The sequence below is a fragment of the Microcebus murinus genome, chromosome 10 (genome assembly GCF_040939455.1).
Source record: "Microcebus murinus isolate Inina chromosome 10, M.murinus_Inina_mat1.0, whole genome shotgun sequence".
In the NCBI taxonomy this organism is placed as follows: domain Eukaryota; kingdom Metazoa; phylum Chordata; class Mammalia; order Primates; family Cheirogaleidae; genus Microcebus; species Microcebus murinus.
The window spans coordinates 95,003,662-95,026,178 of NC_134113.1; the positions used below are offsets into that span (position 1 = coordinate 95,003,662).

General features: G+C 44.6%; 1 protein-coding gene and 1 non-coding gene across 6 annotated transcripts in view; both read left to right on the top strand.

Moving 5' to 3' along the window:
• Positions 1 to 22,517, top strand: part of CHD4 (chromodomain helicase DNA binding protein 4) — a 33,227-nt gene that overhangs the window by 2,329 nt on the left and 8,381 nt on the right. Inside the window, exons 3-35 of one of the 5 annotated variants that reach the window (XM_012760449.2) lie at positions 2,364 to 2,485; positions 2,686 to 2,901; positions 3,125 to 3,243; positions 3,361 to 3,602; positions 3,837 to 3,964; positions 4,196 to 4,331; positions 4,464 to 4,642; positions 4,843 to 5,082; positions 7,073 to 7,276; positions 7,400 to 7,605; positions 7,954 to 8,085; positions 8,167 to 8,263; positions 9,354 to 9,545; positions 10,034 to 10,234; positions 10,420 to 10,557; positions 11,182 to 11,303; positions 11,426 to 11,599; positions 11,942 to 12,083; positions 12,177 to 12,308; positions 12,421 to 12,538; positions 13,783 to 13,907; positions 14,227 to 14,464; positions 14,617 to 14,792; positions 18,173 to 18,353; positions 18,438 to 18,524; positions 18,614 to 18,702; positions 20,075 to 20,208; positions 20,560 to 20,704; positions 20,819 to 20,984; positions 21,242 to 21,339; positions 21,450 to 21,579; positions 21,843 to 21,914; positions 22,229 to 22,366. In XM_012760449.2, coding sequence (XP_012615903.1) covers positions 2,364 to 2,485; positions 2,686 to 2,901; positions 3,125 to 3,243; positions 3,361 to 3,602; positions 3,837 to 3,964; positions 4,196 to 4,331; positions 4,464 to 4,642; positions 4,843 to 5,082; positions 7,073 to 7,276; positions 7,400 to 7,605; positions 7,954 to 8,085; positions 8,167 to 8,263; positions 9,354 to 9,545; positions 10,034 to 10,234; positions 10,420 to 10,557; positions 11,182 to 11,303; positions 11,426 to 11,599; positions 11,942 to 12,083; positions 12,177 to 12,308; positions 12,421 to 12,538; positions 13,783 to 13,907; positions 14,227 to 14,464; positions 14,617 to 14,792; positions 18,173 to 18,353; positions 18,438 to 18,524; positions 18,614 to 18,702; positions 20,075 to 20,208; positions 20,560 to 20,704; positions 20,819 to 20,984; positions 21,242 to 21,339; positions 21,450 to 21,579; positions 21,843 to 21,914; positions 22,229 to 22,366 — 5,019 coding nt within the window. Of the gene's footprint in view, positions 1 to 2,363; positions 2,486 to 2,685; positions 2,902 to 3,124; positions 3,244 to 3,360; positions 3,603 to 3,836; positions 3,965 to 4,195; positions 4,332 to 4,463; positions 4,643 to 4,842; positions 5,083 to 7,072; positions 7,277 to 7,399; positions 7,606 to 7,953; positions 8,086 to 8,166; positions 8,264 to 9,353; positions 9,546 to 10,033; positions 10,235 to 10,419; positions 10,558 to 11,181; positions 11,304 to 11,425; positions 11,600 to 11,941; positions 12,084 to 12,176; positions 12,309 to 12,420; positions 12,539 to 13,782; positions 13,908 to 14,226; positions 14,465 to 14,616; positions 14,793 to 18,172; positions 18,525 to 18,613; positions 18,703 to 20,074; positions 20,209 to 20,559; positions 20,705 to 20,818; positions 20,985 to 21,241; positions 21,340 to 21,449; positions 21,580 to 21,842; positions 21,915 to 22,228; positions 22,367 to 22,517 lie in introns of all 5 variants that reach the window. The other 4 variants (XM_076007736.1, XM_076007737.1, XM_012760451.2 and 1 more) reach the window with 4 other exon arrangements.
• On the top strand, positions 21,020 to 21,158 carry LOC142873622 (small Cajal body-specific RNA 11). The gene has a single exon (XR_012921615.1).

Below are 22,517 nucleotides of genomic sequence, written 5' to 3' on the forward strand. Positions count from 1 at the left end.
ATTTTCTAAGTTGGAACTCTTCCCTTGAACCTAAGACCATTTAGGAGAGGGGTTAGTCTTGTTTCTGAGTCTTAAGCTGTTGGAATAAGAAATTTAGACTTGGTCTCATCACTGGGTAGGGCAGGGTGACTGATTTCTGTGCTTTTGCCCAAGGTGGGGGCAAGGTGGTGGTGGTGGTGAGGTGAGCCTGTCCTTTCTAACAGGGGCATGAGAAATAGAAGTGACATCCAGGTAATAATGGCTCTATGTCTTGGCCCTGCACTGGCTTTTGGTCTGGGGCTGCCCCCTATCTTGACTGAAAGCTGTGCAGGCTCCTAGGGTGAACTCTGCCCTGAGCTGTAGCATGACCCAGTTTTTCCACTTGCCACACCCCATTCCTGCCCCTTTCCCAAATCTTCCTCTATATCTGAGCCGGTTTGCTGCTTGTCATTTTAGCACATTATTTGCCAGAGAAGTTTGGGGATTATATACGATGGAAGGGTGTCCTCTTTGCCTCCATGGGTTTGACCTTGTCTTGTTTCCAGCTTTATGGGGATGGCAAAGAGGAATACCCTCTGTAGCTGATTGTGGGGAGTGACTTGGGGATAGCCCTTAAGAAAATGATTTTTTCTGGTGAGATCCAGGCTGGTGTACCATTCCCAAGGGAATGGGAGGGGCTTTCTTGTGCCTGGCCTGATCCTGGGCTGAGTGAGAGGGGGGAGGCTGATGGTGCTTTGTCCAGCCTTATGTCTCATGTTCCCTAGTATCTGTCTAGCTCAGGGAGGGCAGAGCTATAGACACTTTAGGGATAGCTCTGGGGTCAGGAGCTAAGAGCATGTGAGGGATTGAAAGAGGCATATTGTTTTTCACCACTATGTAGGTCCTGCTCCTTTTTTTTTTTTTTTAGTGTGGACTTGACCCCTGTATGTTGGCTAGGACTCTGGGTGGAGGTGATGAGGAAGCTGAGCTTCAGAGACTCCTTGTGGGCTTCCATTCCTCAAACTAAATCTTTTGGGTATCAAAAGAATTTGAGGAGAAGATTGTAAGCTCTGACCACAGCTCCACTGAGCCTTTGTTAAATCTTAGCTCTGATGACTGAAAAAAAATTATGACTGAGGGAGTAATTCAGTCTTTCTCATAGTATTATCCTTCATGTTTGTCTTACTTTCCTTGGGTTTCCTTGCTTAGGACATTAGAATGGCTTCTTGTTACTATGTCATCTCAGAGTAAGTGTTAGAGATCGGTTGCATTTGGACCTGGGGCCAGGTAATAATTTGGGAAGTCTTCTGTGAGGGCAGTCTTTCCCCGGCTACCTCTCTCAACCCCGCCCCCCTACCCTGCCACTTCCTGTCTGTCCTATGTTGGCAGCTGGGTGCCCTGGGCTGGCTTCTGCGGTCAGGAGCCATTTTCCCTCTCTTCAGTGGGTGAGGCACTCCCTTCTTCTCTCCACTCCTTTCTCTACTCCCCCCACCTTGGGTGGGGGTGGCTTGGGAAGAGGGGGAGAGAGGAGGGAGCTGGAGTTGGTGTGAATGTCTGCTACAAAGGAACCTGCCTCCTGGCCTTCTCCTCCCCCTCTGTGCCCCTTCCCACCTATCCTTGCCCAGGAGCTTTCAGTATTACCCCAGGCTTTGTGTGTGCTTCCAGCCAGGGGAGGAGGTGGAGCCAGATGGGAGGAGGATTGCTTGGGGTGGGAGGGAGATGGTGACAGCTGGGCTGATTTGGGCCCCTAGGGAGAAGAGTCTGCTGACCCAGGAGAGGCTGGGGAGGAACATTAGAGTTGGAGATGGGGAAAGGAAATTGTTTTGGGAGTGGGTGTGAGATCGGGCTGGCAACTGATTATGGGACTTGGAGGTTCTGGTTGTTTTGAGCAGTGATGACCCCAGAGGAGTTAGAGAAAGAAGGATATGGTTTCTGGGAACCCCTCAACTTGTATTGTTCTGGGTATGTGGTGAGGGTGTACTCTGTAGTTTTTGTCTTCTGGGTAGGACCTTTCGTTCTCTTTCCCTGGTTTATAGAATACTTGGCCAATTGCAGGAGGCCTAGACTTAGTTCTCATACTTGGCGAACTCTAAGCAGCTTGATTCAGCTGCACTGGTGAACATCTAGAGGACTGCTGGTCGGAACAGGAGAGAGAAGGCAGGGGTCCGGACAGCTGCCCGAGGTGGGTCTGTTCTGGCCTGGCAGGCCTATTTTGAGTATATACAGCTCTCTCTTTGTCTGTTTTTGTCCTGGGTATCAGCTTCCTTCTGTGGAGAGTATAGCAGTTCTCTTCAGAGGAATCTGGGACAAGAGGTAGGGAATAAAGTCTAAAGCCTCTGGATTGGGCCCTAACCTTTTGCTATTGATCTTTTCCCTGCCTACCACTCTATGCCAAATATATGTAGAAAATGAAGAGGACCCAGAAGAGGATTTGTCAGAAGCAGAGACTCCAAAGCTCAAGAAAAAGAAAAAGCCTAAGAAACCCAGGGACCCTAAAATTCCTAAGAGCAAGCGCCAAAAAAAGGAGGTGAGTGGGTGACTGAATGTTACGGGGGAATCAGAGGAAGAAGGGAGGAGCTCTGGGAAGGGTTGAAGGGCTGAGGACGTGTTTCTTCCTCCGGAGGAGGAGTGGGCCAGGTCCGGGAAATGAGCCTCAGGGTACTCCTGAGGTCAGCATGTGTGTAGCAGGTGTGTGTCTGTCTCCCTCTCCCCCTTTCCCTGCTCCAGCGTATGCTCTTATGCCGGCAGCTGGGGGACAGCTCTGGGGAGGGGCCAGAGTTTGTGGAGGAGGAGGAAGAGGTGGCTCTGCGCTCAGACAGTGAGGGCAGCGACTATACCCCTGGCAAGAAGAAGAAGAAGAAGCTTGGACCTAAGAAAGAGAAGAAGAGCAAATCCAAGCGGAAGGAGGAGGAGGAGGAAGATGATGATGATGATGATTCAAAGGTGCCTGGATCTCCATCCTGTTCTCTGTACTGTTAACTTCTGTCCTTTGTTTCACAGACACTCTACTGCTCCTTAGAACGTTTTCTCTCTATTCTAATTTTTTCCTTTTAGCTCTCTTATCCTGTAGTTTCAATCCAAATTCCCTTAGCAAGTGTTTCAATTCAAATTCCCTTAGCAAGTGTAGGCACTAGGTACCAAGTCCTTGACCTTGCTCTCTCTGCAGGAGCCTAAATCATCTGCTCAGCTCCTGGAAGACTGGGGCATGGAAGACATTGACCATGTGTTCTCAGAGGAAGATTATCGCACCCTTACCAACTACAAGGCTTTCAGCCAGTTTGTCCGGTAAACAAGGAGGGTCTTAGGGGTGTAGGGAGGAGAGTCCTTCTCTTGTTGCTTCTCTTTCTTTGTTTTATGCTTAAATGTTTCCCTCTTTTCTGTTCTTGTCCCTTTCTCCACCAGACCCCTCATTGCTGCCAAAAACCCCAAGATTGCTGTCTCCAAGATGATGATGGTTTTGGGTGCAAAGTGGCGGGAGTTCAGTACCAATAACCCCTTCAAAGGCAGTTCTGGGGCTTCAGTGGCGGCTGCAGCAGCAGCAGCAGTGGCTGTGGTGGAGAGCATGGTGACAGCCACTGAGGTTGCACCACCACCTCCCCCTGTGGAGGTGCCTATCCGAAAAGCCAAGACCAAGGAGGGCAAAGGTGAAATGGGCTTGCAAGTAGGAGGGGGGACTAATGTGGGCTTAGGATGTCAGAAACAGAAAGCATGGGAATGCTCCGTCAGCCCTAAGGTAGGAGATAGGAGAGACGAATGAGTCTTGGTTTTAGGAGGGAAATTCTGGAATCTGGACATGTTGAAGCAAGCTTAGGTGGAGAAGATTTTATTTTCCCCATCTTTTGCCTTGTGGTATATGTTTGGATGTGTTCTGGTTTTAGGTCCCAATGCTCGGAGAAAGCCCAAGGGTAGCCCTCGTGTACCTGATGCAAAGAAGCCTAAACCCAAGAAAGTAGCTCCTCTGAAAATCAAGCTGGGAGGTTTTGGTTCCAAGCGTAAGAGATCCTCGGTGAGAGCCTAGCCCATCTCTTTGGGGTGGGAGCCGTGTCTAATAGGAAGGATGTTACCTTATGTTCTGATGTATCCTTCTCAGTAGGCACATAAGAATGTGGGGAGTTGGTTCCATATACAATAGTCATTGCTGGAATTATGGTACCCCCAGCGAGAGAGTGATCCCCTCTCTACACTCTCTCCTTCTCCTTGGCTTGAACTTTAACCTTATTTATTTTCATCATCCCAGAGCGAGGATGATGACTTAGATGTGGAGTCTGACTTCGATGATGCCAGCATCAATAGCTATTCTGTTTCGGATGGTTCCACCAGCCGCAGTAGCCGCAGCCGCAAGAAACTCCGAACCACTAAAAAGAAAAAGAAAGGTGTGTTTCTTTTCTCTATCTGTATGTGATGGGATGAGGTGGGAATGACTGGGAAAGAATCTCCCTAAGGAGATAGGGGTGGGGGGAGGTAGTTTTTTTCTAATAACTGGGCTTTCCCTCTTCCTTGCCCAGGCGAGGAGGAGGTGACTGCTGTGGATGGTTATGAGACAGACCACCAGGACTATTGCGAGGTGTGCCAGCAAGGCGGTGAGATCATCCTGTGTGATACCTGTCCCCGAGCGTACCACATGGTCTGCCTGGATCCGGATATGGAGAAGGCTCCCGAGGGCAAGTGGAGCTGCCCGCACTGCGTGAGTGTCTGGCCACTGTGGCCCCTGGAAACCCATGAGAGCAAGGGTGGGATGATAAAGGTCTTTGGGGCTGGGATGGAAATAGAAACGGTGGTGCTGATGGTTGTGAGCTTTGGGGAGCATTCTAAGGAATGATGGGCAGTGGGTTCAGACTTGGGTGGGGGGGGTGGTAGTAATCTGACTCTGGTCCTTTACTACAGGAGAAGGAAGGTATCCAGTGGGAGGCCAAAGAGGACAATTCGGAGGGTGAGGAGATCCTGGAAGAGGTTGGGGGAGACCCTGAAGAGGAAGATGACCATCATATGGAATTCTGTCGGGTCTGCAAGGATGGTGGGGAGCTGCTCTGTTGTGATACTTGTCCTTCTTCCTATCACATTCACTGCCTAAACCCCCCACTTCCAGAGATCCCCAATGGCGAATGGCTCTGTCCACGTTGTACGGTGAGTGACTGATCTCAGCTGGAGCAGGAGATGTGGGAAGTGTAGTCTAGCAGAAGGGGTTATCACTTTCATATGTAGGCATTGTGAGGGTGAGGTGCAGAAGCTGTCGTTGGAGAACTATGAACTTTTTAGCCCTGAGACATGTACTTTCCTTTGTCATGTATTAGGTTGGTGCAAAAGTAAACGCGGTTCTAGCATTTTTGAAATTTGCCATTTGACATTGGGCTACATTCTTAAATAAATGTGGTTATGTTATACATCACTTTAATGCGCCTTTCCCACTTTATGTTTTTTTGCTGATGACTTGCATTACGTGCTGTTTATTTTATATTTATTTTAGACTATGGAAATGATGTTAGACAAAAAGCAAATATAAGCGATTTTCTTATTTGAGTTCAAAATGGGTTGTAAAGCAGCAACTCAGCAACATCAGTAATACATTTGGCCCAGGAACTGCTAATGAATGTACAGGGCAGTGGTGGTTGAAAAGTTTTGCAAAGGAGATGAGAGCCTTAAAAATGAGGGGCGCAGTGGCTGGCCATTGGAAGTTGACAATGATAATTGAGAGCAGTCATTGAAGCTGATCCTCTTACAACTATGTAAGAAGTTGCCGAAGAACTCAACGTGGACTGTTCTATGGTCATTCAGCATTTGAAGCAAATTGGAAAGGTGAAAAAGCTTGATAAGTGGGTGCCTCATAAGCTGACTGAAAATAAAAAACTTGTCGTTTTGAAGTGTCTTTTTTTTATTATAAGCAACAGTGAACCATTTCTCGATCAGATTGTGACGTGTGACGAAAAGTGGATTTTATAAGACAACTGGCAACGACCACCTCAGTGGTTGGACCAAGAAGAAGCTCCAAATCACTTCCCAAAGCCAAACTTGTACCAGAAAAGGTCCTGGTCACCGTTTGGTGGTCTGCTGCCAGTCCGATCCACTACAACTTTTGAAAACCAGTGAAACCATTACATCTGAGAAGTCTGCTCAGCAAATCAATGAGATGCACCGAAAACTGCAATGCCTGCAGTCAGCATTGGTCAATAGAAAGGGCCCAATTCTTCTCTATGACAACATCCGACAACGCCTGACCTCACGTCACTCTACCAACACTTCACATGTTGAACAAAATGGGTTACAAAGTTTTGCCTCATCCGCCATATTTACCTGACTTCTCACCGACCTGCTACTACTTCAAGTATCTGGACGACTTTTTGCAGGGAAGATGGTTCCTTTTTCCAGGGAAGATGCCACAACCAGCAGGATGCAGAAAATGCTTTCCAAGAGTTCATCGAATCCCGAAGCATGGATTTTTACACTACAGGGATAAACAAACTTATTTCTCGTTGGCAAAAATGTGTTGATTGTAATCGTTCCTGTTTTTATTAATAAAGATATGTTTGAGCTAAAATTTATGGTCTGAAACTGCAATTACTTTTGCACCAACCTAATACTTTTAGGTCATGTTTGTCCTGGGAAAGTATAGAACTAACTTCAAACAGAGTAGTTGATGTCTTGCCAGCTCTAAGAGGGGATGGAGCAATATTCTTCTAGCTGAGAACATCTGTTCCTGTCTTGACACCCTGCGTTGGGGTCTTGGTAGCTTAGAATGTTTAATAGGGCCACTTACTATTGCTTTTTGATTGCTCAAGAGAGGAATTCTGGGCTCTAGGTCTGTGGGTTTTCCATGCCTGCTCATTCTGAGTTATTGTTAAAGTCTAGCTACTGGCTCTGTTAAGCAGATCGGAGTGATAGTGTCATAGACGTCCTGGATGAAGTCCAGAAATAGAGAAGAAATTCAGCCAAAACACTTCTGGTCCCTAGCATTTCAGATAAGGGATTCTCAACCTGTATTCTTTCCCTAAAGGGGACCTGGGATTAGATCTTACTTGAAGTGAGATTTTAATCATTCCTTTGACAAAGTTGAGGCTGTGGGCCGTCCCATCTCCTCCCCTGGGTATGATTTGGGATTAGGTCATGTTTTTTTCCTCAGTGTCCAGCTCTGAAGGGCAAAGTGCAGAAGATCCTAATCTGGAAGTGGGGTCAGCCACCATCTCCAACACCAGTGCCTCGGCCTCCAGATGCTGATCCCAATACTCCCTCCCCCAAGCCCTTGGAGGGGCGGCCAGAGCGGCAGTTCTTTGTGAAATGGCAAGGCATGTCTTACTGGCACTGCTCCTGGGTGTCTGAACTGCAGGTAAGTCTAGGATAGTCTGGAGATGTGGGGACTCCAGTGAAGAGGATAGTGAGAAAACAGCCTTGTGGATAGAAAGGAGTGAACCCAACTCCTTGGTGGCTTATTTTCTCTTTCTGCTCACAGCTGGAGCTGCATTGTCAGGTGATGTTCAGAAACTATCAGCGGAAGAATGATATGGATGAGCCACCTTCTGGGGACTTTGGTGGTGATGAAGAGAAGAGCCGAAAGAGAAAGAACAAAGACCCTAAATTTGCAGAGATGGAGGAACGCTTCTATCGTTATGGGATAAAACCTGAGTGGATGATGATCCATCGCATCCTGAACCACAGGTACCAGCTGGGCACACTGGAGGTAGGCAGTGTCCCCATGGGAGACTAGACTCCTGCTTAAGGGATTAGGAAAATAGACGCCACCAATAACTTATATTTCGGAGACACTCTGTGTTACTATTAACTGACTGAATCTTGGTGTTTAAGCTATAGGAAAGTATGGATTAAAGATAATTGTTGCTCCAAATACTGGTATAGTAGAGGCTCTGAGTACATGTGGGGTCTGTGACATACCTGTAGATCTGGTATGGAACATACATTATTATCAGTTTTTGAGAGCAAGGCTAACTTAGGAGGGAAGGAGGGTTGCCTTCTGGCTCTGAGGGTTTTCTCTCCTTTACCTTGCAGTGTGGACAAGAAGGGCCATGTCCACTATTTGATCAAGTGGCGGGACTTACCGTATGATCAGGCATCTTGGGAGAGTGAGGATGTGGAGATACAGGATTATGACCTGTTTAAACAAAGCTATTGGAATCACAGGTGAGTGATTTGGGGTGAGGATTAGAGTTACTTTTTATTGAAAAGGACCATGGGCAGCTGTGTGATGTCTTTCTTCTTTAGGGAGTTAATGAGAGGTGAGGAAGGACGACCAGGCAAGAAGCTCAAGAAGGTGAAGTTGAGGAAGTTGGAGAGGCCGCCTGAAACTCCAACAGTTGATGTGAGTTGGGGTATAAAAGAGAGGGTTTAGTTTGTTGGATAGGACAGTATATCTTGTCTGCTGTACTGTAACGATGACACGCTAAGTAATGATCTGCAGATAATACCTTTGTAGCTGCAAATGCTTCATGAAGTCCACTTCCCCACTTCCCTACATCTCTAGAAATCAGAAAGCACTAGGAGGGTGGGCGCCGTGGCTCACGCCTGTAAAAGAAAGCACTAGGATTACTTTCTCCTTTTATCATCAGGAAAAGAAAGGAGGTGTATTTTATATGATTGAGGAAGTATTATCTAGGGGGGAGAGGTCACAACCAAGATTTTATGAAACTTACATTGGAAATCTGGGCCTTCTTATCCTTAATTCATGACTTAATTCCTCTGGGTTTTGTTTGTGCAGTATAATTTGAAGGTGATTAAAGTTAAAAAGATCAATCTAGGAGGGACATACAGTTATTTACCTGGTGAATCCCGACTAGTAGAATTACTGTATTATGAGGGAGTCTGGACTGGGTGCGGTGGCTCACTCCTGTAATCCTAGCATTCTGGGAGGCTGAGGAGGGAGGATCACTCAAGGTCAGGAGTTTGAGACCAGCCTGGGCAAGAGCGAGACCCCGTGTCTACTAAAAATAGAAAAAAAAATAGCCAGTCAACTAAAAATGAAACAAAATATTAGCCGGGCATGGTGGTACACGCCTGTAGTCCTACCTACTTGGGAGGCTGAGGCAGGAGGATCGTTTGAGCCCAGGAGTGTGAGATTGCTGTGAGCTAGGCTGATGCCATGGCACTCACTCTAGCCTGGGCGACAGAGTGAGACTCTGTCTCCAGAAAAAAAAACAAAAACTAGGGAGTCTGTGATACGTTTTTCCTCAGTGATCAGGTTTGGTTTGCCCGATAGGTTAATTGCCCTGCTTCCCATAGGATCCTAAATCAGACATGAAATTGAAATAACCACTGGAGATCTTTTTCCCTAGAATATTTTGTGGCACTCCCAGGGAGGATCTAGTGAGGATGTATGAGGATGAGGCAGTTGCCATCTTACGGGAGGAAGGGAATTCCTTGCCAGCTCATGACTTCTCTGTTTCATCCTTCAGCCAACGGTGAAGTACGAGCGACAGCCAGAGTACCTGGATGCTACAGGTGGAACCCTGCACCCTTATCAAATGGAAGGCTTGAATTGGTTACGTTTCTCCTGGGCTCAGGGCACCGACACCATTTTGGCTGATGAAATGGGCCTTGGGAAGACTGTACAGACAGCAGTCTTCCTCTATTCCCTCTACAAAGAGGTGAGGCAAGCTGGGGCTGTTTCTTGTGGGTATTTTGTGTTTGTGGTCTTCTCTTAAACTCTGGGGAGAGAGAAGGAAGAAAAAACTGGTGTCTGACTTTGAAGAACACTGTTAAGTGATAGTAAGATACACACACACACACAGCAGAAGATTAGAGGGTGTGAAACCATGGGTAGAATTCACTGTGGATGCATAGAGCCTCAGTCCTGGGGAACAATTAAGTGTTGAGGTAAGCAGAATTATGGGTGGAATTAGTATGGAAAGAATTAATGGAAGAAGTAAGATTTTAAGCTTACTTGTGAGGGTGGACCTTGGGTTTTTGGAAATAAGTGGGCAGAGCATTTGCATAGAGGAGGGGGAGAGGGCAGGAACAGCATTGCAGGTGCCAGGCTTCCCTCAGCTTGAGGGGGCAGCAGGAAGAGGTGGACGCTGGGGTTGCAGTGTGCTGAGGTCCTCACTCCCAACTCTGCTTGTTCTCTTCTGCAAAGGGTCATTCCAAAGGCCCCTTCCTAGTGAGTGCCCCTCTTTCTACCATCATCAACTGGGAGCGGGAGTTTGAAATGTGGGCTCCAGATATGTATGTGGTGACCTACGTGGGTGACAAGGACAGCCGTGCCATCATCCGGGAGAATGAATTCTCCTTTGAAGACAATGCCATTCGTGGTGGCAAGAAGGCCTCTCGCATGAAGGTATCTCAGGGTAGGGAGGCCATCCTAGAGAGCGGGTTGTGGCTTTGGGCTTAGTTTGCCTCCTGTGACTTGCTCCCTGGGTGAGACAAAAGGGTACCTTGGAGGAGGAAAAACCCTATCAGTCCCCTGGTTGTGTTTATACCAGAGGAGTTGACCAGTAGTGACCACGTTGCTTTCATGTATAGAAAGAGGCATCTGTGAAATTCCATGTGCTACTGACATCCTATGAGTTGATCACCATTGACATGGCCATCTTGGGTTCTATTGATTGGGCCTGCCTCATTGTGGATGAAGCCCATCGGCTGAAGAACAATCAGTCTAAGGTAAGGGGTTAGGGAGGGAGGTTATAGTCTCCACTTACTCATTAACGTGAGGAGGAGAAGAAAGGGAGAAAAATGGTCTATGCCTGCCTTCTTCATATGTGATGACCCTTAGTGGCCAGGCCTTTTTATTTATTTTTATTGTTATTTTTTATTGTTATTTTTTGGAGACAGAGTCTCACTTTGTTGCCCAGGCTAGGGTGAGTGCCGTGGCATCAGCCTAGCTCACAGCAACCTCAAACTCCTGGGCTCAAGCAATCCTCCTGCTTCAACCTCCTGAGTAGCTGGGCCTACAGTCATGGGCCACCATGCCCAGCTAATTTTTTCTATATATATTAGTTGGCCAATTAATTTCTTTCTATTTATAGTAGAGACGGGGTGGGTCTTGCTCTTGCTCAGGCTGGTTTCGAACTCCTGACCTCCAGCAGTCCGCCCGCCTCGGCCTCCCAGAGTGCTAGGATTACAGGCGTGAGCCACCGCGCCTGGCCTAGTGGCCAGGCCTTTTTAAAGGGTGATGATGGCAGTAGGAGGCTTAACTATTGGGCAGTGAAACAGGTTGAAATTTTGCAGAGATATACTAGAACCCTCTTTTCATTGAATTTCACCTCTCTCCATCTGCTTCACCAGTTCTTCCGGGTCTTGAATGGTTACTCACTCCAGCACAAGCTGTTGCTGACGGGGACTCCATTACAAAACAATCTTGAAGAGTTGTTTCATCTGCTTAACTTTCTCACCCCCGAGAGGTTCCAGTAAGTGTGTGTTTATTCTTAATTGACTCATAGTTCTGCTTCTCATTCTTCTGTTGCCCATTTCCTAAATTATTTTGTGCTCTCCTCCCTCTCCAACAACTTTTTTCCTTTTCTTTGTGAAGCAATTTGGAAGGCTTTTTGGAAGAGTTTGCTGACATTGCCAAAGAGGACCAGATTAAAAAACTTCATGACATGTTGGGGCCTCACATGTTGCGGCGGCTCAAAGCAGATGTGTTCAAGAATATGCCATCCAAGACAGAACTAATTGTGCGTGTGGAGTTGAGCCCTATGCAGAAGTGAGTTGAAAGGGACAGAAGCACTGACACCATTTTGCAAATACTGTTAGACATCTGCCATCTGCAGAGTGTTTCTTACTCCAGCCCCAGCTCAGCTTCAAGGCATTTGGTGACAGGATCAAGCAAGGCCTAAAGAAACCTGATGCCAGGGAGCTAGAGCACGTAGTTCTTACTTAGTTGGTCCTTCTCTTATTTAAAGTGGTGGGGAGTGGGGGGAGCTTGTTAGGTTTCCTTAGCTCCAAAGTGAGATATATTGAAAGAAAGATCTCAAGCATTGGGGATGCATTATGAGTCATTTAAAGACTTTTGAGTCAAACCTATCTTTCCATCTTGCCCATGTAGGAAATACTACAAGTACATCCTCACTCGAAATTTTGAAGCACTCAATGCTCGAGGTGGTGGCAACCAGGTCTCTCTGCTAAATGTGGTGATGGATCTTAAGAAGTGCTGCAACCACCCATACCTCTTCCCTGTGGCTGCAATGGTATGTTGTGCCCACTCTTGTTTCTTCCTGGGTTGGAGCTCCTTCATGTGGAATGTCTTTCAGTATTTTTTTCTTCTTTGCATTTGTCCTTAGGAAGCCCCTAAGATGCCTAATGGCATGTATGATGGCAGTGCCCTTATCAGAGCATCTGGAAAATTGTTGCTGCTGCAGAAGATGCTCAAGAACCTTAAGGAGGGTGGGCATCGTGTACTCATCTTCTCCCAGGTATCCAGTGGGCTGGGAGCTGTACAGGACAATAGTAGACAACACTCAGTGACACAGGGAAAGGGATTATTAGCTGACTCTCCTCCATGATTAAACTGTGCTGCTTTTACAGATGACCAAGATGCTGGACCTGCTAGAGGATTTCTTGGAACATGAAGGTTATAAATATGAACGTATTGATGGTGGAATCACTGGGAACATGCGGCAAGAGGCCATTGACCGCTTCAATGGTAAGAGGGAGGGGGTGGTTTAGTTCTAAACATCCTCATTCACTTGTGTCTTTGGACTGATCAGTTGTTCTTGTGCAGCTCTTTTTTCTGTATGGTTCTTTTGGGGCCTTTTTTCTGTATGGTTCTTATGGTTCTTTTGGGGCTTTGTCAGTTGATACAGAAGAGGAAAGCTTTTGAATGTCTCAATGGGGAGAATGTATTAGACTATTTCGAGATTTTTTTTCTTTGGGGTCTTCTTTCTTTCTGTTAGAAAGAAGAAAACATTTTATCTAACCTTTTCATTGTATCTTGAGGCTGAGAGAGAGGGATCAGGACTAGTTCAAGCTCAAATAGCAAGTTAGTGGCAGACTTGTCTGCCTCAGTAGACACTAGTTCTTTTTAAACTTTTTATTTTGAAGTAATTTTGAACTTTAAAGTATTAAAACAGTACAGAAAGTTCATGTATACTGTTCACCCAACTTCTCTTAATAATGACAACTTAAACTGCAGTACAGTTATCAAAACCAGAAAATTAACACTGGTATTATACTATTAAGAAAACTAGAGTCCTTAATTGAATGTCACTAGTTTTTCCCTTAATGTCCTTTTTCTGTTTCAGGATCCAGTCCCAGATCCCACACTGCACTTAGTTATTGTGCCTCCTCCTCTCTGTGACATATCTGCATTTTTTTCCTTTTCTTTCATGATGTGGATACTTTGATGCATACTGGCCAGTTATTTTATATAATGTCTGGGTTTCGGTTTATCTGGTGTTTTGTCTGGATTAGATTAGACATTTTGGAAAGAATGTCATGGAAAAGATGTCTCCTTTTCAATACATCATGATGGGGGATGGACATGATGTTCATATGTCCCATCACAGGCCATTACCTGATTACTTGGTTAAGGTGGTACCTGCTGAGTCTCTCCACTGTAAAGTTATTCTTTTTCCCAGTGTGACTGATAAATATCTTGAGGGAGATATTTGAGACTATGCTAATATCCTGTCTCTCCTTAAACTTTTACACTGATTTCAGTATCCATTGATGGACCTTGCTTACAATTATTACTGTGGTGTTTGCCTAATTAGGTTGTATATTTCTGACATTCATTTTACATTTATTAATTAGAATTCAGGAGACACTTCTAATGGTGTTTTTTATTTTTAATTAAAAATATTTTTTTTACTTTTAATTATTTTTTATTTTCAGTCATGACCTATAATCTAGTGCCAGCTCTAATGGTGTTTTTGATTCCTTTATTAGCACCTGGGGCTCAACAGTTCTGCTTCTTGCTTTCCACTCGAGCTGGGGGCCTTGGAATCAATCTGGCCACTGCTGACACAGTTATTATCTATGACTCTGACTGGAACCCCCATAATGATATCCAGGTGAGCAGGGCTGGCAGCCTTAGATACAGTAACTTAGTGTTCTCTATGAGGGTGCCACCATCTGGAATTAGTTGTTTAAGTGAGAAACAACAGATTCCTTTTATGTTGCTTACTTTATTGTAAGCCAGAGAGTTTGGCTTAGCTAAGGTCCTATTTTGGATAACATGATAGAGGGTGATCTGGGGGCAAGGGTACAAAAGGAAGTTTCATATGCAGACAAGCTCTTGCCTTCTACTGGCTTAACTTATTATGTTGAAGTCAAGGCAAGAGTGGCAGTAGGAAAATATGGTTTCTGGCTTTATTTCCTGCTCAACTCCAGGCCTTTAGTAGAGCTCACCGTATTGGTCAAAATAAGAAGGTGATGATCTACCGGTTTGTGACCCGTGCGTCAGTGGAGGAGCGCATCACACAAGTGGCGAAGAAGAAGATGATGCTGACGCACCTAGTGGTGCGGCCTGGGCTGGGCTCCAAGACTGGATCTATGTCCAAACAGGAGCTTGATGATATCCTCAAATTTGGCACTGAGGAACTGTTCAAGGATGAAGCCACAGATGGAGGTGAGCTAATCGGGAACTTAGGTTTTGGTATGGGGCTTGGCCTTTCTGAAGGGTAGGGAAAATCTTTGATACCAAGCGTCCTGTGGGACTTGCTTCTTTTACTGCAGCTACTGAAGCTGACTTTGGGGGCATGGGCCCCTGATTCTTTATAGGAGGAGACAACAAAGAGGGAGAAGATAGCAGTGTTATCCACTATGATGATAAGGCCATTGAACGGCTGCTGGACCGTAACCAGGATGAGACTGAAGACACAGAACTACAAGGCATGAATGAATATTTGAGCTCATTCAAAGTAGCCCAGTATGTGGTGCGAGAAGAAGAAATGGGAGTGAGTATCAGTCCAAGGCAATTGTGCTTGGTGATTTGTCTGAAAATTGGAATTGAGACCAAGATGATATTTGAGACAAGAGCAAAACGTCTGTAGGCAAATTAGTATATTGATGAATTGATACATCTCTTCCCTTGAAAACAAAGCCTATAACATATGACTAATTAATATTCTCATCTTTGCCTTGGCTATCAGGGAACTTACAGCCAAATACCATCCTCACAACAATTGTATTGGCTCTTTGCCAGAATCTGATTTTCTCTTACATATTTTATTAACCCTACAAGTAAAGTTTTGAATGCTACCTCAAATCTTTTTGCAGAAAAGGCAGGAGATAAGATACATACCTAGATGATCTATTTCCCTATGCTTTTTTAAAGTTGAGTTATTTCCCTTTTTTTCCTCTTCCCTTCTTTTTCTTGGTTTTTATAGCAAAAAACCAAAAAATATTAAAACAGAAACATGTTTTAATGTAAAACATTAAAACTTGTTTTAATAGTTTTGTCCCCCAAATGATATAGAGGGTCATGAAATGAAAAATAAAATTCGCTTTCTCTTCTGGTCCCTTTTAAATTCCTCAGCTCAGGGTTCTTAGAATTGGCATAGGTTTTGGTGGTCTTTGCTGTCTTTTCTCATCTTTCCAACTCAGAGCCATACACTTGACATGTTTTTCTGATATATTCCAAGGTAGTTCTGCTAACTTCAGTTTATGTGTATCTGTGGCTGAAAAGTCTGACATAAGTCTATAGACCAGTAGTAGTTCATCAGACATGGCCCTCCTGATTGGGGGGGGGGGTGCGCCACAGTCCCCTCATTGGCAGTGAGTGTGTACACAAGTGATTGGCTGTGAACATGTGCTAAGTGGATGATCTCTGCTGGATACTATACAAGTATATACGTTGTTTGCTGATTAGTAACCTCAGCTGCTGTTTATTTCTTTTATAATTTTAAGTTTTATTTTTTAATAGATAATTTATGTGGTTCAAAACATATAAAGTTATCTCTTTTCCCCCATCCTCTAACAACCTAGTTCCCTTCTTGGGGACAAGTAATGTTTTCACTTTCTTATCCATCTTTCCAAAAATACTTTATGTGCATACAAATTATACATATATTTGTACACATCTATGTATATAAACACATGTGCTCATAAACACCACTTTTTCTTTTAAACACTAAAGTAATTTATTATACATATGTTCTCCACCTTGCTTTTGTCCACTTAATATATTTTGGAGATACAGACCAGGCCAGAACGTAAGGAAACCCACCCCCTCATCTTTTTTTTTTTTTTTTTTTGCTGTTTAGTATATTCTTGTTTGGAAGCGCAGTTATTTCTTGGTATCTATGTGGGAGAGGACCTCCCATGGATACCAAAATCCATGGATGCTCAAGTCCCACATATAAAACATCATAGTATTTGCATATAATGTATGCACATCCTTCCATGTACTTTATTTTTATTTCAAAAATTAAGGGAGGGTGGTACAAATGTTTTTGTTAGGTGAATACCTTGTATATAGAATGTTTAAGTCAGGGCTTTTGGTGCACCCGTCACCAGAATAGTGTTCATTGTACCCAGTAGGTGAGTTTTTAATCACTTCCCTTACGCTGCCTTCTTATTGATTTCCAGTGTCCTTTTCTTTTTTTTTTTTGAGACAGAGTCTCACTCTTTGCCAGGGCTAGAGTGCTGTGGAGTCAACCTAGCTCATAGCAACCTCAAACTCCTGGGCTTAAGCAATCCTCCTGCCTCAGCCTCACGAGTAGCTGAGACTACAGCTACACCATGTCCAGCTAATTTTTTCTATATATTTTTAGTTGGCCGATTAATTTCTTTCTTTTCTTTTTTTTTTTTTTGAGACAGAGTCTTGCTTTGTTGCCCAGGGTAGAGTGAGTGCCGTGGCGTCAGCCTAGCTCACAGCAACCTCAATCTCCTGGGCTCAAGCGATCCTCCTGCCTCAGCCTCCCGAGTAGCTGGGACTACAGGCATGTGCCACCATGCTCGGCTAATTTTTTCTATATATATTAGTTGGCCAATTAATTTCTTTCTGTTTATAGTAGAGATGGGGGTCTTGCTCTTGCTCAGGCTGGTTTCGAACTCCTGAGCTCGAGCAGTCCGCCCGCCTCGGCCTCCCAGAGTGCTAGGATTACAGGCGTGAGCCACTGCACCCGGCCTAATTTCTTTCTATTTTTAAGTAGAGACAGCGTCTTGCTCTTGCTCAGGCTGGTCTCAAACTCCTGAGCTCAAACGATCCACTGGCTTCTGCTTCCCAGAGTGCTAGGATTATAGGCGTGAACCATGGTGCCTAGCCTATCCAGTGTCCATTTATATCTCTTTGTAGTCTACTGTGTATTTTAAATCATTACTAGGTTACTTATAATATGGAATACAATGTAATGCTATATACAATAGTCGTTATACTATATTATTTAGGAAATGACCAAAAAAGCCTGTACATGTTCAGTACAAGCATAATTTTGTTTTTTCCTGAATATTTTTGATCCTTAATTGGTTGAATCCACCGGTATGGAACCCATGGATATAGAAGGCTGACTGTACTGTAATTTATTTAATTAGTTTCGTAATGATGGGCATTTAGGTTGTTTCTGATATTATGCTATCAATAGCAGTTTAATTCTAATATAAGGGATTTGGAATCAGTCAGTCCTGAAGTGTCTGAAAAAAATGTAACTTAAAGACTTTTCAGAGGAGCAAAAATGTTATTGGGACATAGGAGGATATATGTAATTATTTTTCTTTACAGATGGTAAGCTTTTATGAAGTTTATTTTGTTGGTAAACTTTTATGAAGTTTACGAAGAATAGAAGGGCTTATGGCACTTCTATTTTATCTCTTATGAAAATTTTTGGCAGTATTTCATTCTGGCTTGCTAAAGCTCTAATCTCTCTTTCCTTCTCTTTGGTATCTTCCAACTTTATGTGCATCAGTACAAGGGGTTAGAAGAAAGCTTCCTGGCTGGGCACAGTGGCTCACACTTGTAATCCCAACACTTTGGGAGGCTGAGGCAGGAGGATTGCTTGAGGCCAGAAGTTCAAGACCAGGCTGGGCAACATAGTGAGAATGAAAAATTAAAAAAAAAAAAAAAAAAAGAAGAAGAAAGCTTCCTGTCTCTTCATCCTTCGCTATGATAATAGCCCATCCCATGTTTTTCTTTAGTTATGCTGACTGCTAGTCTATACATAATTATGAGGAGCCATGCCCTGTCAGTTAAATTCTTCTGAGTTTTTAGGTCTAAGCAGGCACACCAGGTATTTAAGAGTCATGGAAAGGAGCTAGCAGAGTGGGAACTGTGAGGACCAGGGGTAGCTGGTGGTGCTGACTTCAGCACCCCTGAGTCCTGGTCCTCCCTCTGTCCCAGGAGGAAGAGGAGGTAGAACGGGAAATCATAAAACAGGAAGAAAGTGTGGATCCTGACTACTGGGAGAAATTGCTGCGGCACCATTATGAGCAGCAGCAAGAAGATCTAGCCCGAAATCTGGGCAAAGGAAAAAGAATCCGTAAACAGGTCAACTACAATGATGGCTCCCAGGAGGACCGAGGTGTGTGTGGCCGGCCCCGTCCCCCACCCATGGGCCGTTCCACTAGAGCAGTGGGCCCCGCTCATCTGCCCTCTCTCCCTCCAGATTGGCAGGACGACCAGTCCGACAACCAGTCCGATTACTCAGTGGCCTCAGAGGAAGGTGATGAAGACTTTGATGAACGTTCAGAAGGTGAGGGCTGTGCTTTTCTGCTGGTTTTCTAAAGATTGCTTTGTTTAGTACCCTACCAATGTCACTCATTCATCTTTTTCTTCTTGCAGCTCCCCGTAGGCCCAGTCGTAAGGGCCTGCGGAATGATAAAGATAAGCCATTGCCTCCTCTGTTGGCCCGTGTTGGTGGGAATATTGAAGTAAGTGGCATATTAAAGGTTTTTAAGTATGAAATGTCCAACTTCCTAAAGTACTAAGTTTGACAGTTGATATCGCTGACATTTTTCTTAGACGCTTCTTATTTTATTTTTATTGTGAAGGTACGTCCTCCGTCTTTCAAATATACATTTTGGCTTGTGATTATCTTTCACATTTTTTTAAGAGCAATTTTTGTAAAACCATGGATATGTAAAAAATTCATGTTATTTTTGAATATGGGTTCCATCGTGGAACCAATACAGTGCAAACAGCTTGAAATATCAATGAAGTATTTGGGAAGGATGTGGCTAATGAGCGCACAGTATGTCGATGGTTTGAGAAGTTCTGTTTTGGTGATTTTAATCTTGAAAATGAGCCACGTGGGCGACCTGAGACCAAGGTGGATGATAATGAGCTGAAAGCTGTAGTGGAAGCGAGTCCATCTCAACCTACCTGTGAATTAGCAGCAAAGTTCGACATTACTATTCCAACAATATTGGACCATTTGAAACAAATTGGCAAGGTAAAGAAGCTGGCTGGATGGGTTTCGCTTGAATTAAATGAGTGCCAGAAGAGAGAAATCATTTTGAAGCTTTCCTTTCTTTGCTGTCATGACATAAAGGCAAACCATTTCTATACTGTATTGTGACTTGTGATGAAAAATGGATTCTTTTTGACAATTCCAAGCGTTTGGCACCATGGTTGGATAAAGATGAAGTGCAAAACACAGTCCAAAACCGAATACTCATTTAAAACTAATGGTGTCTGTTTGGTGATCTAGTGCTGGTATCATCCACTATAGCTTCATGAAACCTGGTCAGTCAATTACAGCGGATATATACTGCAACCAATTGGATGAAATGATGAGGATTAATGCTTGCGATTAAGCAGCCGAGATTGGTCAATGGAGATAGACTAATCCTTTTGCAAGACAACGTTGGACCACATGTTGCACAAACAATGCTGCTCAAACTACAGGAGCTGGACTTGGAAACTCTGTCATCCACTGTGTTCACCAGACCTTGCACCACTTCTTCCAGGCTTTGGACCTCTTCTTGCAAGGAAAAATTTTTAGTTCTCAACAAGCTGTGGAAATGCTTTTTTTGATTTCATCACTTGCTCTCCAGGCTTCTTGCTGCTGGCATAAATGAGTTACCATTAAGATGGTAAAACTGTCGATAGTCTAGGTGCATACTTTGATTAACTGTACTGCTTCTTGTTTGAGATGTAATAAACTATGCTTTTGATTTGAAATCAGAATTTTCATATTTAATGACCTAATATAATTCTCAGGAGGGGTTGGTGAGTGCCAGATATTGGGTCTTTGACAGAGTGAGACCTGCTCCCTCTCACCTAGGTTCTTTTTTCCTCTAGGTACTAGGTTTTAATGCTCGTCAGCGAAAAGCCTTTCTTAATGCAATTATGCGATATGGGATGCCACCTCAGGATGCTTTTACCACTCAGTGGCTTGTGAGAGATCTGCGAGGCAAATCAGAGAAAGAGTTCAAGTAAGTTTGAGGGCTGCAACAGACTAATCTAGAACAAGGGCTTCTACTCTTTGGTCTTCCCACAGTACTAGTCCAGGCTGTGCAGGGAAGTGGGCTGTTTCTTCTGTTGAAGTAGGCAGGTGAAGCTGTTAGTAATAAGGGTTCTTTGTGTTCTTAGCTTCCCTGGAAGAGAGCCCTGGGGGCACAGCGCAGGGTCTGGAGACCAGCCTTCTAGCGCAGTGGTGGGCTTTACCTCAAGGTGGAGCCATAGTCATTGCCTGTGATAAAGCCTAACTGGAGGTGGAAAAGAATCTGATCTAGGAGTTGACATGATCCCAGTTTAACTAATTTCTCTACTTCTTTACTATATAGGGCTTACGTCTCTCTTTTTATGAGGCATTTATGTGAGCCAGGGGCAGACGGGGCTGAGACCTTTGCTGATGGTGTTCCCCGAGAAGGCCTGTCTCGTCAGCATGTCCTTACTAGGATTGGTGTCATGTCCTTGATTCGCAAGAAGGTGAGCTCTGAGCCTTTCTCCATTGGTAAAAATTTTGAAGGAAACTAGGGGGCTAACAGGAAAGGCACCTCTGAGCTCCAATTGGGTCTTTAACTTCTTGTCCCATTGCTATAGGTTCAGGAGTTTGAGCATGTTAATGGGCGCTGGAGCATGCCTGAACTGGCTGAAGTAGAGGAAAACAAAAAGATGTCCCAGCCAGGGTCACCCTCCCCAAAGACTCCTACACCCTCCACTCCAGGGGACACGCAGCCTAACACTCCTGCACCTGTCCCACCTGCTGGTAAGTCTGCCTGTCCTGTCATTTCTATCCCTCTGTTGTCCTAGCCTATGCTCATTCTGCTCCCTGTGCTCAGTTCCAACAGGGCAGTCTGGCAGGACACACAGCAATCTCCCTCTCAGTTTAGGAGAGCTGTCCTAAGAATAGGGCTGGCTCTTAAAGGCACGAGAGGACAATTTTAAGATGAGACAAACTGGGAAGGCATAACCTCTCTGATATAGGACCTCCTTCCTAATTGATCATCTCTTACTGGTCTGCAGAGGATGGGATAAAAATAGAGGAAAATAGCCTCAAAGAAGAAGAGAACACGGAAGGAGAAAAGGAGGTTAAATCTGCAGCTCCTGAGGCTGCTGTTGAGGTAAGAGATGGGAGGGACTATATGCCATGCTGAAGGCAAAGGGATAAGTGTACTCTTTAGGTGCTGGCCTGTCTGTTTCATCTTCTTTTTTTAATTTTTTTCCTTTAAAGTGTACACAGCCCCCTGCCCCTGCCTCAGAGGATGAAAAGGTCCTTGTTGAGCCCCCTGAGGGAGAGGAGAAAGTGGAAAAGGCAGAGGTGAAGGAGAGAACAGAGGAACCTATGGAGACAGAGCCCAAAGGTACCCACATTTTCAAGCACTACAGATCCCTGTGTGACCCATAGTTGCTTCTGGACTTTTAGCTGGGCTGAAATGTCGGGGGGAAGTGACACACTGAAGAGTCCTGCACCCTTGATTTTAGATGGCCAGTCCCTACCACAAGACATTTTTATGACTCTAGTTACAGAGATTTAGATGTAGGATGGTTCCAATTGGATAAGAGTGTGGAACAGAAAAGCATATTCTTCCTTTATGTATATTTTCAATACCATCTGTTCCCCTAGGTGTTGCTGATGTGGAGAAGGTAGAGGAGAAATCAGCAATAGATCTGACCCCTATTGTGGTAGAGGATAAAGGTGAGTGTTTGGAGAAGTTGACTGTGATTTAGAAGGACTCTAAAACCAGAAGCAAGGACTTTATCCTCCCCTGCCTCCCTGTCCATAGCCATATAGCATTCTATCCCAACATAAAAAGACTTTTCTGTCCCCACACTTGGTTGGTAGTTAGCTATTGGTTGGTAGTTAACTAGTGGCAACTTTTTCTGGGTTTGAGAGACGCCTGTATGGAGAAAAGGTGGTGGTGGATGGAGCTCTTACAGTATGTAGTGCTGTAGGGGCCATGCTGCTGGGCTTTGGTCTAGAGCTTACATTTTTCTTATGATATCCTGTAGAAGAGAAGAAAGAAGAAGAAGAGAAGAAAGAGGTGATGCTTCAGAATGGAGAGACCCCCAAGGACCTGAATGATGAGAAACAGAAGAAAAATATTAAACAGCGTTTCATGTTTAACATCGCAGATGGTGGCTTTACCGGTATGGAAATGAGGAACTCAATGGGATTAGAAGGATCTGAGGTGAAATTGGGGTTTTTGTCAGAAACCTGGGTGCAGAGGCTTCACTAAATGAGGGAATGCCAGGCTGCTTGTGCACTTCTCTGTGTTCTGTGCCAGAAAGCCAATGGCAA